General features: G+C 50.0%; 2 protein-coding genes across 2 annotated transcripts; both read left to right on the forward strand.

Annotated features, from left to right (window-relative positions):
- The first annotated feature begins 296 nt into the window (after positions 1-296).
- LOC135810105 (uncharacterized) lies at positions 297-4234 on the forward strand. Its single transcript, XM_065323571.1, has 2 exons — positions 297-645; positions 1659-4234. Exons 1-2 carry the CDS (start codon positions 462-464, stop codon positions 3752-3754), a joined length of 2280 nt encoding a protein of 759 aa, XP_065179643.1. The 5' UTR covers positions 297-461; the 3' UTR covers positions 3755-4234.
- Positions 4235-5055: 821 nt separating this feature from the next.
- LOC135810584 (uncharacterized protein K02A2.6-like) lies at positions 5056-9240 on the forward strand. The gene has a single exon (XM_065324076.1). It carries the CDS (start codon positions 5056-5058, stop codon positions 9238-9240), a length of 4185 nt encoding a protein of 1394 aa, XP_065180148.1.
- The last annotated feature ends 5584 nt before the right edge of the window (positions 9241-14824 follow it).

The following is a 14824-nucleotide window of genomic DNA, read 5'->3' on the forward strand; positions in this document are numbered from 1 at the left end:
TCTCTCTCTCTCTCTCTCTCTCTCTCTCTCTCTCTCTCTCTCTCTCTCTCTCTCTCTCTCTCTCTCTCTCTCTCTCTCTCTCTCTCTCTCTCCCCCCTCCCTCTCTCTCTCTCTCTCTCTCTCTCTCTCTCTCTCTCTCTCTCTCTCTCTCTCTCTCTCTCTCTCTCTCTCTCCACTCAGTAGACGGATGGTTGATACCGATTTGGGAATGGGCCATGGCCGTTTTGGCCTTGATTCATTTTAAATAATTATTTTTATGGACCCACAGTTTCCACAGCCAGGCGGCGATTTGACAGTCTCCTGACAGCAACCACAGTCATACTCATAGTGAACACTACCGACTGCATAACAAGCACTGTCTGTCGGTGTCAGATCGAGTAGATCTACTCGTACTAAACGGGGGCCACTAGCACTGTAACCAGTCCAGGCAGCCGGTGCAACAAATCAATACATAATAGTGAATGGGAATCATGGACCCTCCATTGGCATTGCCACTGGCCGCGCACACATCCATGTCGGTTAGTGTCGGGTTTGCAACTCTTACTAGTCTTAGACCGAAGGCCGAGTTTGCCGGAGTCTGGCGGAGTATGTATATCGATATGAAGAGCACGGCTGCAGACCCAGACTTTCACCAGCAGCAAGAAGGTAAAACTCATACGTTACGTACCTATACCTAGTCAGGCTTTCTGGCTGAGTGGTTGCCCGCTTGGTTGTATTGGAGAATTGCTCATGTAGAATGTGATGAATGTATGGCGGATTGACCGGCGCACTGTACGCCATGGTACACGGATGATAGCTTTTGTTTCCAAATCCACTCTGTAGCACGTGCACGGTTGGCATGCAGTTTATCTTTATCTGCTATACCTTTTCAAGCATTGAGGCCATGCATGTATGTTACATTGGGAGTAGTACCCAAGCCTCCTGCATGTCCGTTGCACTATCATTTTCAAAAATGCACTACAGACATGTAGACACCATGGAGAGGATAACGTCAGGTAACAATTATTTTACTGCAGAGAACAGTGTTCCTGCATGACTGCAACCATAGACCGGTTGGTGGAGTCCCTGCTGCCATCCTCAAACATTACAAAAAAACTATCAAGCAAGGCCGGTACTGTACAAGTACGGGTATATCATTGTATATACCTGACACCCACTGCAGCCTGTAGTGTAGAGAGCAAGCTGTTTCGGCCATAAGGCCTCATCAGTACAGCTATGAGTTTTAATTAAAACGATAGCTCGTCGCTCTTGCGCCAGAGTGCTCTAACTACGAAATGTATAGTAGCGGGCAATGCGTAATGCAGCAGCACTAGAGCAGCCTACCTAGTAGTGGCTAGAGTGCTCAACCATTCGAGCATAATACTAGACGTGTACGTGCACATGTACATTTCAGTTGACAGCATGTTCCAAGGCGGAGGACGCACTGTGCCTCAAAACAATACTCCTGACTACAACCATCATCGGTTGGCAGAGTCGGGTCTTGACGACCACTTGAACCATATGGGGCCTGGGCTCGAGCTTATTTACCCATGTTCTTTAACCAAGAGTGTGTAGGCTTATTTTACTCTTGGCCTTACATAAAGACATGTTCATGTGGATCTAGAACAGTAACTTGTCGGTTTTAATGTTGTTACCGGTATGTGCTTGACGGCTTGCAGGTGATGCACATATGCTGCTGAACACCGGACATGGAACACATGCCAAACCTACATGTACATGTAGCTCCGGTCGGGCAAGAGGCCAGAAGACACAGCGATCTTGCCAATGCGGATACCCTGCCAACACGCCGCACTGCAGTTACACCATGGTCATTTTGGGCATTGTACTTGGCACTGGCTGTCTACTGCTGCTGATGGTGTTGCTGCAACGTTGCCGGGACAATGCGTCCCCTAATCACAGCGGTTCCCATGACAATGGGGTCCAATATACGCTGAATCATTCCCAAGCCAACAGCAGCACATACACGCCGCAGGGCGGAGTTCTGAATGCGAGCGACTTTCAAAGCTGGATCATGCACTCATCGCGGACATTCTCTTCACTGATCCTGATCCAGGGTAACTACTCAGTGAGTGCTACAGCTGGTTCTGCGCAGCAGCAGCAGCACAACTCCCATCTGTATCTGGAAATGCTGCAAGACGTTCAGCTAGACATGTCCGGCGTTCATCTCTTCCTTGAAGACAGGCACAAGACCGCGCTCTACGTCAGCAAACTTCGGAACGTGACATTTCGCGGTGTGTCGCTCCACTACACTATATTCCCGACAAATCAGGCATACCTTCGCGCTATCTCCACGGACGGCAAGTCCTTGGACGTCCAAGTGATGAAGGGATACCCATTGGACGACTGGAGAAGTGGACAAGCGTTTCCCTGCTACGTGTTCGACTCCGTGTCACGTTGGTGGAAACCCAACACTACAGACATGTACCCGTTGAACGTGACTGGTCTGCCGGGTGACGGTGACATGTTTCGATTACACTTCCCTGGGCCTGTTGGCCCCGACCAGCAGGACATTGCCGTGGGTGATCCCATTGCTTGTCGTCAGCTGGGTGGGTCGTTTGTGATACACACGCAAGATTCACTTGGCATTCACTGGTCAGATATCACGCTCTATGGTGGACCCTCCTTCGGTTTCTTTGAAGGGTTTGCGGAGAACGAGCCGGTAGCGTCGTCAACTGGCAACACTTATACACACTGCAGTGTGCGCCGCCCCGAGATGCCCAGGGGAGCTACAGACGGTGCACTGTTGTCTACGAGTGCCGATGGCTTCCATAGTGCCGGTATGCCGATCGGGCCGACTGTGAGTAACTCCTATTTTGAAGGCATGCCTGACGATGGCATTGCGATTCACGGTCACTTTTCGCTGATCGCTGGTGCTTTCCCCGTGAACAACAGCATTGTTGTCGCTAACCAACATGGTCATGTGTTTTATGGTGTTGGAAACGTGCTGCGCATCTACGACATCGAGTTCAGACCTGCCGGTGTCGCGACGATCGTGTCTGTGACCGACATAACACAACACTATCACGTGCCACATACAAGGAGCCGCACACTGTGGAAGCTGAACTTGACTACGTGTGCTTTTATGTTGGTGCAAGTGCGCGAGGCATTGCCAACCGGCTGCGGGTTCGACTATATCGTAAGCAGTCCGAATCGCACCGGCAATGGGTTTCTACTGCAAGGAAATCACATCCACTATCACCGAGCACGTGGTATGTTGATTAAGGCAAGCGATGGAACGATCCAGGACAACATTGTGGAAGGCAGCACAATGGCCGGATTGTTGATGACACCGGAGCTCTATTGGGGAGAAGCTGACTACGTTCACAACATTGTTGTGGAGAATAATACTTTCATCAGTATAGGATACACAATCCAGGGAGTGGCCGCATTGGCAATTGGTGCTCTCGATGCTAATCGACACTATGCTACGGGCTACGGGCACACAAACATAAGCGTGATTGGCAATCGTTTCCTGAACAACAGCAACGTCAACATGTGGATAACGTCCGCGGATACGGTGCGTGTACAGGACAATGTTTTCATCAATGCCTTCCAACACCCACCCTGGGCAGACTGTTGCTTCCCGCTCATCCCACACACAAACCTGGTGTGGCTCAGCGAGTCCAAGAACATTGTCCTGGAAAGGAACTGTGTCTCAGCGGCAGGACCAAGCATGACAAAAATCCTGAACGCCACCGCCTCCGTGTCTGGGTCTGGCCTGGCAAATGGGATAACAAGGAAGACAAGATGCTAGAGACAGTTTGTTCCTAGGCTTAGCACGTCACTGCTGCTGAATTATAACTGCTATGTAAAAGACTCTTTTATGGGCAAAATAAACGCAATGAATATAACATTAATCGAGCCAGAAATAGTCCAGGGTTACAGTAACAGGTATCATATGTATACTTCAAATAGAAAGTTACCCTGAAACCAACATGTGAGTAGCACTCGCCCCTCGTTTCAGCCGACAGATGAGCAATGCGTTTGTAGAGTGTCGTTGGCACCGGACCCATTCCGCCACTGGCTCAGTGACATGACCGCCGGAACAAACGAGGCTTGCTCAGCCTGCCTCACCCTCTCCTCATAGTCATAGTACCTTCTCTTTTCTCTTTCTGAAGTATTATTTTTACTTCACCAATCTGAACAGGCATTGCTGCCTTCTTGCCTGGACAATTTACAAATGTCCAAGCTCTCACAAAATGATGAAGAAAGGAAAGAAATAATTATTACATGAGAGTGTGAAGCATGCATCATTGGCGGATAACGCTCGAATAATTGGCAGATTCCGCTCGAAAAGTATTGAATTGGCAAAACCATACAACGCTTGTGTCGGGCATCTCTTCGAACTCTTCTTTATCAATAACACCGGACATGCATGAAGCACACCAGAATAAGTACCATATTCTGCCTATTTTTCTGCCGCCATTGTCCACTTGGGCAAGTTGCGGCTAGCTCCACGTAAATATGCAACCGATGTGCAAAAAATTCTATCTGCGAAGGCTCCACCTATCAAGTCCTTTTTTTGTTTTGTTTTCATGACATGGATGCAGTGAATGGGATTTCGGTCTTTGACCACTTTGTGGTGGGTCTGATCTACTCACCTCCCACCGCTTAGGAGCTGCATCCGCGCCTTGATCCAAGAGGGTGGTGGCGTTCCTGCGGATGCGGAAAACTGGGCCTTTGGCCGAGTCTCACGCGAACCGTGAAATTATTTGTTTTCATTACTTTGTTCAGAGTACACGTACATGTAGTTAGGTAGCGTCTACGATCCGTATAGCATGCTATAGCAGCAGAACTGACCAAACATAGCTAGCAGTACTGAGTAGCGACGCATCCCATAGCGGATTCATTCCCATCATCATGATCCACTTACATGATCTAGCATTCCATTCCTCCTTCCCACTTTAGCCAGTATGTATATATCTAGTAGATTGCATGTGTTCTAGGTTCTTTGTCTTATCGGAGTACAACAGTTAGAACTAATGTCTTGGCTCTCTGGTTGGTCTGGTTAGACTAAAGTACGAAACACTACATGGTGGCAGCGGTCCAGAAGCCATGTCTTCTTCGGACCCCAGCTCGGTTCAACCCGCTTCCCGCGGATCTTCCCCCGCCGGTGGCGGAGGCAGCAATGGTGGTTCAGGTAGCTCCTCCGGTGGAGCGCCTTCTACGTCTTCTTCGGCGCCCGAGCCCGCCCAGGTTTCTCTTCCGGGGATGGTTCACCTCTCACAGGTGTCCCCTCCATCATCATTCAATTTCCAGGCTGCAGATCAGTGGGACCGCTGGCTGCGTCGTTTTAACCGCTATCGTCAGGCGTCTGGTCTTCACACCCAACCGGAGTCGGTCCAGGTGAACTCCCTCCTCTACACGATGGGCGAGCAAGCTGACGACCTACTGGACAGTTTCCATCTACCTGAGGATGACGTGAGTAAATTTACCACAGTCACTGAGCGTTTCACTGCCCACTTCGGCAAGAAGAGAAATTATGTGTACGAACGTGCATGTTTCCATCAGCGCACCCAACAGCCCACGGAGTCACTAGATGCATTCGTAAACGATCTCTACCGCTTGGCAGACAGGTGCAACTTCAAGGCCATGCACGATGAGATGCTCCGGGACCGGTTGATCGCAGGGTTAGCAGATGCACGTCTTTCTGAACGCCTGCAAATGGATTCGGATATGACGCTGGAGAAGGCGCTGGCTCACGCTCGCCAAAGCGCTGCCATCAAGGAGCAACAAACGACGGTACGTGCAGCAGCTGATCAGTCGTTGTTTGCTGTCCGCCAGGATCAGGGGCGGCTGCGTTCTAGTCGCGATCGTCCTCCGCTGCGTGATGCTCCCAGCTCCTCGCGCCACTCGACTCCATCATCTGATTCTTGTCCTTGGTGCGGATACGAGTCACATCCCCGCGCACGATGTCCTGCAAGTCGTGTAACCTGCAAAGGGTGTGGCAAGACAGGCCACTTTCAACGAGTGTGCCGCTCTTCGCCACCATCTGGTTCCTCCGGTTCTTCTGCACGACAGGGCACTCATCAGTCCCCGCGGGGCACAGGTGTCCATTCTCTCTCCAGCCACAGTGATTCCTCTAGCTCGGCAGTGAGTTCTGCTGACGCATTTCTGGGCACCCTGACCCACGGCACAGGCTGGAATCTCCCTATGCTTCTGCACGGCAAGGCCATAACTATGAAGGTCGACACGGGTGCAGATGTCACTGCTATACCAGCTACAGTGTTCACGTCCCTGGACTTGCCTATCTCGCTCGCCCCATCGAACCGTACTCTCCGGGGCCCAGACAACACAAGCCTCAATGTTTGTGGCCGGTTTACAGCTGACCTGCGCACAGCTCACTCATCTCAGTCTCACTCCGTGCCCACCCAGGTGTACGTGGTCCGCGACCTCAAGCTTCCACTGCTCGGACGTCCAGCCATTGAGGCACTCGGCATCCTGCCTGCTCCTGCGAACGTCCTGGAGACCACCTCTACCTCTGGTGACTCAGCTTCAGACTCTCGCTCTCCTGTTGCCGCTGAGTTTCCTGACCTGTTCTCGGGCCTAGGTACCTTCGGTCCTCTCCACACCATTCAACTTCGCGATGAGGCTCCTCCATACTCGCTCTCCACTCCTCGGCGAGTTGCTCTGCCCATGGAATCGAAGGTTATTGAAGCCCTCCGTCGCATGGAAGCCGCTGGCGTCATTCGCCCAGTGTCCGAACCGACCGATTGGTGTGCCGGCATGGTCGTTGTTCCAAAACCAAACGGCAGCGTGCGCATCTGCGGTGACTTCACACGGCTCAACAAAGCCGTCAAGCGCGAACGGCACATTCTCCCTACCACGGACCATCTCCTCGCTCGCCTCGGTGATGCCAAGGTATTCTCCAAGCTGGACGCTAACAGCGGGTTTCACCAAATTCCGTTGGCGCCGGAGTCGCAGCTACTAACCACCTTCATCACGCCCATCGGCAGATTCTGCTACACGCGGCTCCCCTTTGGCATCTCCTCGGCACCCGAGTATTTTCAGAAACAGATGTCAGATCTGCTCAGCGACCTCCCTGGCAACATCTGCATGATGGACGACGTCCTCACATTCGGCTCCACCCTCGAGGAGGAGGTCGACAACCTTCGACCAGCTCTGGCCCGTCTTCAATCCGCCGGTGTCACGCTCAACAGCGAGAAGTGTCAATTTCATGCCACCTCGATCAAGTTCCTGGGCCACGTGATTGATGGCTGTGGCATCCGTCCAGATCCAGACAAGATCCACGCGATCCAGGAGCTCTCTCCCTGCTCCGATGTCCATTCCGTCCGCCGTCTGCTCGGCATGGCCAACCACCTAGGCAAGTTCATTCCGGACTTGGCCTCCATCACGCAACCTCTCAGGTCTCTCCTCGTCAAAGGCACCCCGTGGCAGTGGGGTGCTGAGCAGTGTGCCGCGTTCGACCGCATCAAGACGTCACTGAGTAACGAGCCCGTCCTGGCCAAGTACTCTCCCAACTACCACACCACAGTATCTGCTGATGCATCTTCCTTTGGCCTGGGTGCAGTGCTTCTACAACGCCAGCCCGACGCGTCCGTCCGTCCTGTAGCCTATTTGTCTCGCTCTCTCACACCAGCGGAAACGCGCTATTCGCAAATCGAGAAGGAGGCTCTGGCTGCAACGTGGGCCTGCGACCGGCTCTCCCACTACCTCCTCGGCATGCCATTCACCATTGAGACGGATCACAAGCCACTCATCCCTCTGCTCGGTACCCGTGCTCTTGACGACCTCCCTCCGCGGGTCCTCCGGTTTCGTCTACGGCTACTTCGATTCGATTACAGTATTATCCACACTCCTGGCAAACAACTCGCAATTGCCGACGCTCTGTCTCGAGCTCCTCTGCGCAGCACAGATGCCGACGCCACTGCCACACTGGAGGCTGAGACCGCTGCTATGGTGTCGTACGTCACTGAGGCTCTGCCTGCCACTGCGCAACGCCTGGAAGAGGTTTCAGCATGGCAAAGCGACGACGATAGCTGTGCTCACATCATCGAGTACCTGCAGCATGGCTGGCCTGCTCCTAGCGATGCTCCTCCCGTAGTGCAGTTTCTTATAGAGCACAGCGCACATTTCAGCCTCACGGACGACGGCTTGATTCTGTATGATCAGCGTCTCTACATACCTCCCGCTCACCAGCAAGAAATCCTGGCTCGCCTTCACCAGGGTCATCAAGGCATTACCAAGTGCCGACGCCTGGCCCGCACTTCCGTATGGTGGCCATCGCTCTCGTCGGACATAGCTACTCTTGTCCAAACATGTGAAGAATGCAGTCGACACCGCTCTCAGCCACCCGAGCCTCTTCTCTCAACTCCACTCCCAGAGTTTCCTTGGCAACATCTGGCCGCAGACTTCTTCACCATCGACGGTCGCAACCACCTCCTCGTCATCGACTACTACTCTCGGTTCATCGAGGTCCTCGACATGCCCTCGCTCTCCACAGCTCGTACAGTCAGCCATTTCAAGTCACTGTTCGCTCGCCATGGCATCCCTGACTCTCTAACGACCGACAACGGACCGCAATTCACCAGTGCTGAATTTGCCCAGTTTGCATCCACCTATGGCTTCCGCCACGTCACCAGTAGCCCTCTCTATCCGCAAGCCAATGGCATGGCCGAGCGTGCTGTTCGCACGGTCAAAAGTCTGTTCCGTCAGGGCACTGATTGGCACCTCGCACTACTCGCGTACCGCAACACTCCCTTGGAGAATGGTAAGAGTCCAGCCCAGCTTCTGATGAACCGCCAGCTGCAGTCACTCTTACCTCTCTCTCCAACACAGCGACAGTCGCATCCAGTCGATCAGAGCGACCTGCGTGCCGCGGATCAGCGCTTAAAGGATCGCCAAAGCACCAACCATGCCAGTCGCCATGCAGCCCGGACACTGCCGTCTCTGTGTCCACAACAGCCTGTATATCTACCTGATCGTGAAGAGTCTGGCCACGTGATGAGCCAACCAGCCTTGCGCTCCTACATCGTAGCAACCCCATCGGGCCAGTTCAGACGCAACCGGCAGCATATTGTCCCAATGCCAACGCCGCAACAGTTGCCGCCTGCTGGTCACTCTGCCGCTACTACCGATCCTGATCCCCCAGCCAGTCAACCTTCTACTCCGCCGTGTCCTGCAGTTCCCAACTTGCCATCGACCCATCCAGCTCAAGACCAGCCTGATAAGTATGTCACGGCTCGCGGCCGTGTCGTTCACGCTCCCGATCGCTTCTAACTTTGGTCTCTCCAAACAAAATCCTCCACTCTTCTGTCTCTCCCTCTCTTGCTCGTTCTCTTTTCTAAATGGCTTGCATGTGCCTGTGTGTCCTCTGTACACCCCTAGCCTTAGGTCTTTTCTTTGTAAGAGGAGAGGATATACATGTACAATGCACTATACTAGAATACTCCCTCGGACAGACTAGTGCTTTTAGAACTCTGTAATGGATCCCTTCTGCAACGGTCTTATTGTTTTCATTTTCAAATTCGTCCAGTTAGGTATCTTCTCCATCTTCTTAATCTACTGCCATATTTGCTCTTACGACCTCAAAGAAAGGGAGGTGTAGTGTCATGTGACTAGATGCATGTAGCCCATGCATACTTGCATTCCGATATTATCATTCCCATCATCATGATCCACTTACATGATCTAGCATTCCATTCCTCCTTCCCACTTTAGCCAGTATGTATATATCTAGTAGATTGCATGTGTTCTAGGTTCTTTGTCTTATCGGAGTACAACAGTTAGAACTAATGTCTTGGCTCTCTGGTTGGTCTGGTTAGACTAAAGTACGAAACACTACAGATACTATTACAGAATACCAGCGATCTGTTGTACAGCAGATTTTTGATAGAAAGAAACAACCCATTGCATATCGGCGAAAGCTTATAACCGGCCACAACACTAATAGTAATACTACAATCATGTTCAATCATGTACAATCATGTACTTCAAAGTATGTACCGGTACATGTAGTTCTACAGTCATAACTCATATACATGTAGATATACCTTGTAGCTGCTGCTGCATAGCCCCAAGTCTAAAACAAGTGTTGATCTGTCATTGCCACATTGGTCCACTCTAAGGCGACAATCACGTGACATACGGGAACTAAAACTTCCCGCCTGCACAGCTACCTGACTAGTACTTGGTAGTACATAATTGTAGATAAACCTTGTTCTAAAGGGAAGAGTGTGTTGCTCCCTACATGGGAGCTCGCGGTTTTCCTGCCGACTTGAATTCTCACTTGACCGTTAACATGTTGGTTTGACCTTGTTCACATACTGTTTCATACGTATATAATAATTATAACCTAACCAGTTGATTATATGGGAAATATAAACCTGTATACAAACCGAGGCGAAGCCGAGGTTTGTATATTGGTTTATATTTCCCATATCATCAACTGAGTAGGCTATATTATGCTTATACTGAGCTGATATACAAACTCCCCTCTCCCCCACAAGGGTAGATATTGGAATTCCAACCCACAACCATGGCTCGACGAGTCTTCCTTTCACCAACCTGTGCGGATCAAGTACAAGACTACCACTGACTCTGTGCAGTACATGCAGTGCAGTGCCATCACACACTCTTTGTGACTTCAGTTTAGTACTGAAGTACTAGTTACATCGGAAGTAACCACAGCTATGCGCCAAGTAAGTTAGTTTGAACCTCACACTTGCACTGAGTCACAGTGCTAGTGACCGTTACCGCGCGCAGATCTCACCGCGGGCTCTGTAAAAGAACCGTTTGCTCATTAGAGACATAGAGTTCGTCTCCTTTCCAAAGTAAGAGTAAAATGAATCAGCACGAGCCTGTTGAATCGACTCCCAAACGTTTCTTTAGTTCTTCTGAGGACGACCACGAATCACGATGCCATTATTCAAGCAGCAGTTTCCAAGAACACTGGCAGTGCCACGGATTATGGCTGCGCATGTTCCGTCCGCTCTGCGAGGGACGCGGAAAGGAGAACATCGATTGGAAAACCATCAGTAGTGAAGTTCCGTCGCCCCTGCTATCTGCATTCTATGTCGATGCAAAAACGCAGGAGGAGCGGCACGCGGGGCTCTTCAGCCGCACATGTCGAGTGCTGCGCTTGACAGACGGAGTGCTGAAACAGCGAAAGAAGGACAGCCTCGAACGTCAGGTGCAGCACAAGGCACCTGTTACAAAGGACGACGTTGTATTCTTCATCGTTGACGGGAAAGAGATCCTGAAGTTGGGACCGTCGTGCATGTCGAAAACCATCAAGGCGGACTGCAGGTCACTAGTGTGATCCTAAAAAAAAAGGAGTTTATATACCAGTTTATATACCAGTTTATATACCAGTTTATATACCAGTTTATATTCTCGTCATCGAAGTACCTGTTATATGCAAAATACAAGTCTGGAGTGTTGTGTGGGGAGAGATGGGAGTTTGTATACAAGCTCAGTATAATGTTTCATACTCAGTGTCAAACCAACAACACCTGACTACTTCTACCTAGTACTCAGTACTAGTAGTAGTCTACCTAGCCTCGCCCTCAGCCCTGGCCTGGGCCCTGGCCGGCTAGGCCTGTCCAAAAAATGTGTTTTAATTTGCGGAAAATGGAAATGCAAAATGCACGGTTTTCCAGCCAACATTCAAACAAGAAAACAAGAAATCAAAGGGGAATGCAAAAAAATTAAAAAATCAAAGCCAAACAACTCAAAACGCAGAGAAAATGCATCCGTTGCCATGGCAACCAGAATCTAAAATGGCCGCCATGCCGTGGTGATCACAAAAATAGTGTTATTTTCCTTGTCACACTGTACATGTATACATGTAGTATCCCTGCCTTGCTACAGTCCATTTCAAAACTATAGACGCGTAGGGATTTTGAAATATTTCAAATTTGGCTGGACCTTTTTGAGAATAGTTTTCGGAATATTGCTCAGGATCGCTCCACAATTACTCTCATATAGTTTCTAAACGATTGGCTAACAGACGCCCAATTTGGAAAAAATTATGCACAAAGTGATCACAGATTTTATGTGGTATAGATGCTGGCATAACGGTTTTTGCTAGGTAGAGTCTACGCGTCTACGAGACTGTCTATAGTTTTGAAATGGACTGTAGTCATGTACCTCTAATCATGTCACGTGTACATGTACACGCACTGCATGATCATAATCTTGTCACCCATTTTGCTGACAAGCCTGCAAAGCTAATCATTTTCTCACCATTGCAAGTCACTTGTGTTGTCCTTGCATACTACCTAGTACCTGTACCACACATGTACTACTACTACTACTAGAACACATCTTTGTACAATCATGTAGTTTTACATCATCACACCTGCATGTACATGTAGAACTAAACACCCATGTGTTCGCATTTGTGTGATTAGGAGGCCAGTGCAACTGCCTCTCTCTAAGTCTAGAGTCTCAGCCAAGAGGGACAGTACACATGGTACAGAAGACACCGAAATAGCAAGCCGAACTTGACTTGGTCGAGCTGAAACCTTGGCTGAAACCTTGGAATTCGACCGAAAATGGGCAAAATTCAGAAAAAATGCAAAAATGCAAAATGTACCCCAAAATGCAAAAAAAATTCAGAACATTTTTCGGACAGGCCTAGCCCTGGCGCCAGCGCGTGCAGCAGGACTAGGACAAGACCTACATTGTACTTCCCGGTTCCCGCCTGTATGCACCTGACTACTTGTACCTGGCCCTCAGCACTGGCGCCAGTACTGGCAGTAGGACTACAGTTGTAGGACAAAACCTACATGTACATGTACATATGTATGTGGTATAATAATAAAGAAGCCTTGCTTGGTAGTTAACATGTTCGTGGTTTTCGATTTCGACAGCATGTTACCATGGTTACAAGGTGAGGACGCATAGTGCTCCTGACCAGGGAGTAGTACAATACTGTACTACTCCCTGGTCCTGACTACAACCATAACCCGGTTGGCAGAGTAATACGGTTCAGATGGTCGCAAGACCGGGACTCTGCCAGCCGGGTTATGGCTGTACTACCGGTACTTGTAGTCAGGAGAACATGTCCACCTTTGAGCGGAGTCTCATCGGCTTGCCTGTCAAGTCCCGTGGTCTCTCAATTCCTGCCATTGGGCCTCATGCAGTGCATCAGTGGACCTCCAGTATGGCCTCGGCACGGCCGGTGATTGATTTGCTTCGTCGCCCTGATGCTGACATTGCTCCGGCTGATTTGCAGGCAGAGGTAATCATGGTAATGGCGTTGCGAAATGCCGAACGTCGGTTACGTCGGAGAATGGCTACTGCGGCTAAGGAGGCTCAGGTTGCTTTGCGTCCTGAGCTCAGCCCATGTCAGCGGATGCTGTTGGAGATTGCTGCTGATGCTGGCGTTTCCAGTTGGCTACCTTATGTTCAGGCTGCCCGTTTTGGAGGCATCAGCTGCCTGATGATCTTGACCACGTGAAACTCGGAGTTGCAACACAGCTTCCCCTCTCTCTCTAGATCTCTGGTGTATGATCTACATGTACAGCTACACACCCTGAGACCTGCATGCCTGACCCTGACACGCCAATAATCGCGTTTAGCCCTACGCTAACATAATCATTTCGTCCTGACGTGACCATGGTGACGACGAGTAGATCTACGTGCACTTGGCTAGCCTGACCTCCTGACCTCCTGACCTGGAGCAGCTGCATACACACATACAAGGAGTCATTGTATTAGACAAGCAACACGTTTTCAAACAAACAAGGCGTAACTGTCAACCAACAACAACAATACATGAGCCGGCTGTCTCTGTTCTCTTCTGCCTTTGTGGTAGATCTACATGATTGTACCTCTATCGATCCGGAGGACTCCGCTATTTGATTGTACATAATGTTGCCATTGTAGCGTCCCACAGGGAGTCAGCAACAGCAACAAAGGCAACAACTGCAAATCACCTTGTCAAATGTCACGCTAGGGGAAGTGGAAAGCACCAGATGCCTAGGAGTCGTTGTTGACAATAAGCTGTACTTTGACCAACACATTAACAATGTCGTCCGGAAAGCCTCACGGAAGATCGGTGTACTGCGCCGATCTTTCCGCCAAATGAGCCTGTTTGCCCGCCGTACTTTCGTTGTCGGTGTTATTCAGCCTGATCTAGAATATGCTCTCCCTGTATACCGTTAAAAATAGAAACAAGCTAGCCTCACTCCACCGGCGCGCTGTACGAGTTGCTTGTGGCGCATCACCCTAAGCTAATATCATGCCATTTCTTCACCACCTCAATGTTTCCTCTTTCCAATATATGATCAGTATTTTTGTTCCTTGCATTTTCCACTGTTACTGTATTAAGCCAGCTGTTTGCTTGCAGTCCCTCTTTCCCATCTGTACGTCTACCCGAACTACTCGCGGCTCAACAACTCATAACATGAGTATCAATCGCTATAGATCTATGTCTGGCTTTCTGTCCTTTTCAAGTAAATCGGCTCTTGTTTGGAATTATTTACCAGACGACCTGAAGTCCTGCACTACTATCGCAGATTTCCGCGTCAAATTGGCTATTTGGTGTTGCAGTTTTTGTTTTGGTTTTTTGGTTTCCCGTTCTCGGGGCCTTCGTAGTCATGGTAGTTGTACTTCTGTACTGTTGAGCTATCCGAATAATAAACACTAAAAAAAGAAGAAAAAAAGAAAAAAAGCGTAGAGTTGCTGTCATTTCACTGCATGTGATCACGTGACGGTCTACAATCAGTCATGTACTGCAAAAAAACCCAAAAAACTGCATGTACTGCTCAGGTAGGTGCATGCATGCAGCTACATAAAGACTTCGTCCTTGTACATGTCCTAGGCTAATGGCATTCAAGTTTCGACCAATCACCGA

Source organism: Sycon ciliatum, chromosome 2 (assembly GCF_964019385.1).
Source record: "Sycon ciliatum chromosome 2, ocSycCili1.1, whole genome shotgun sequence".
NCBI lineage: Eukaryota > Metazoa > Porifera > Calcarea > Leucosolenida > Sycettidae > Sycon > Sycon ciliatum.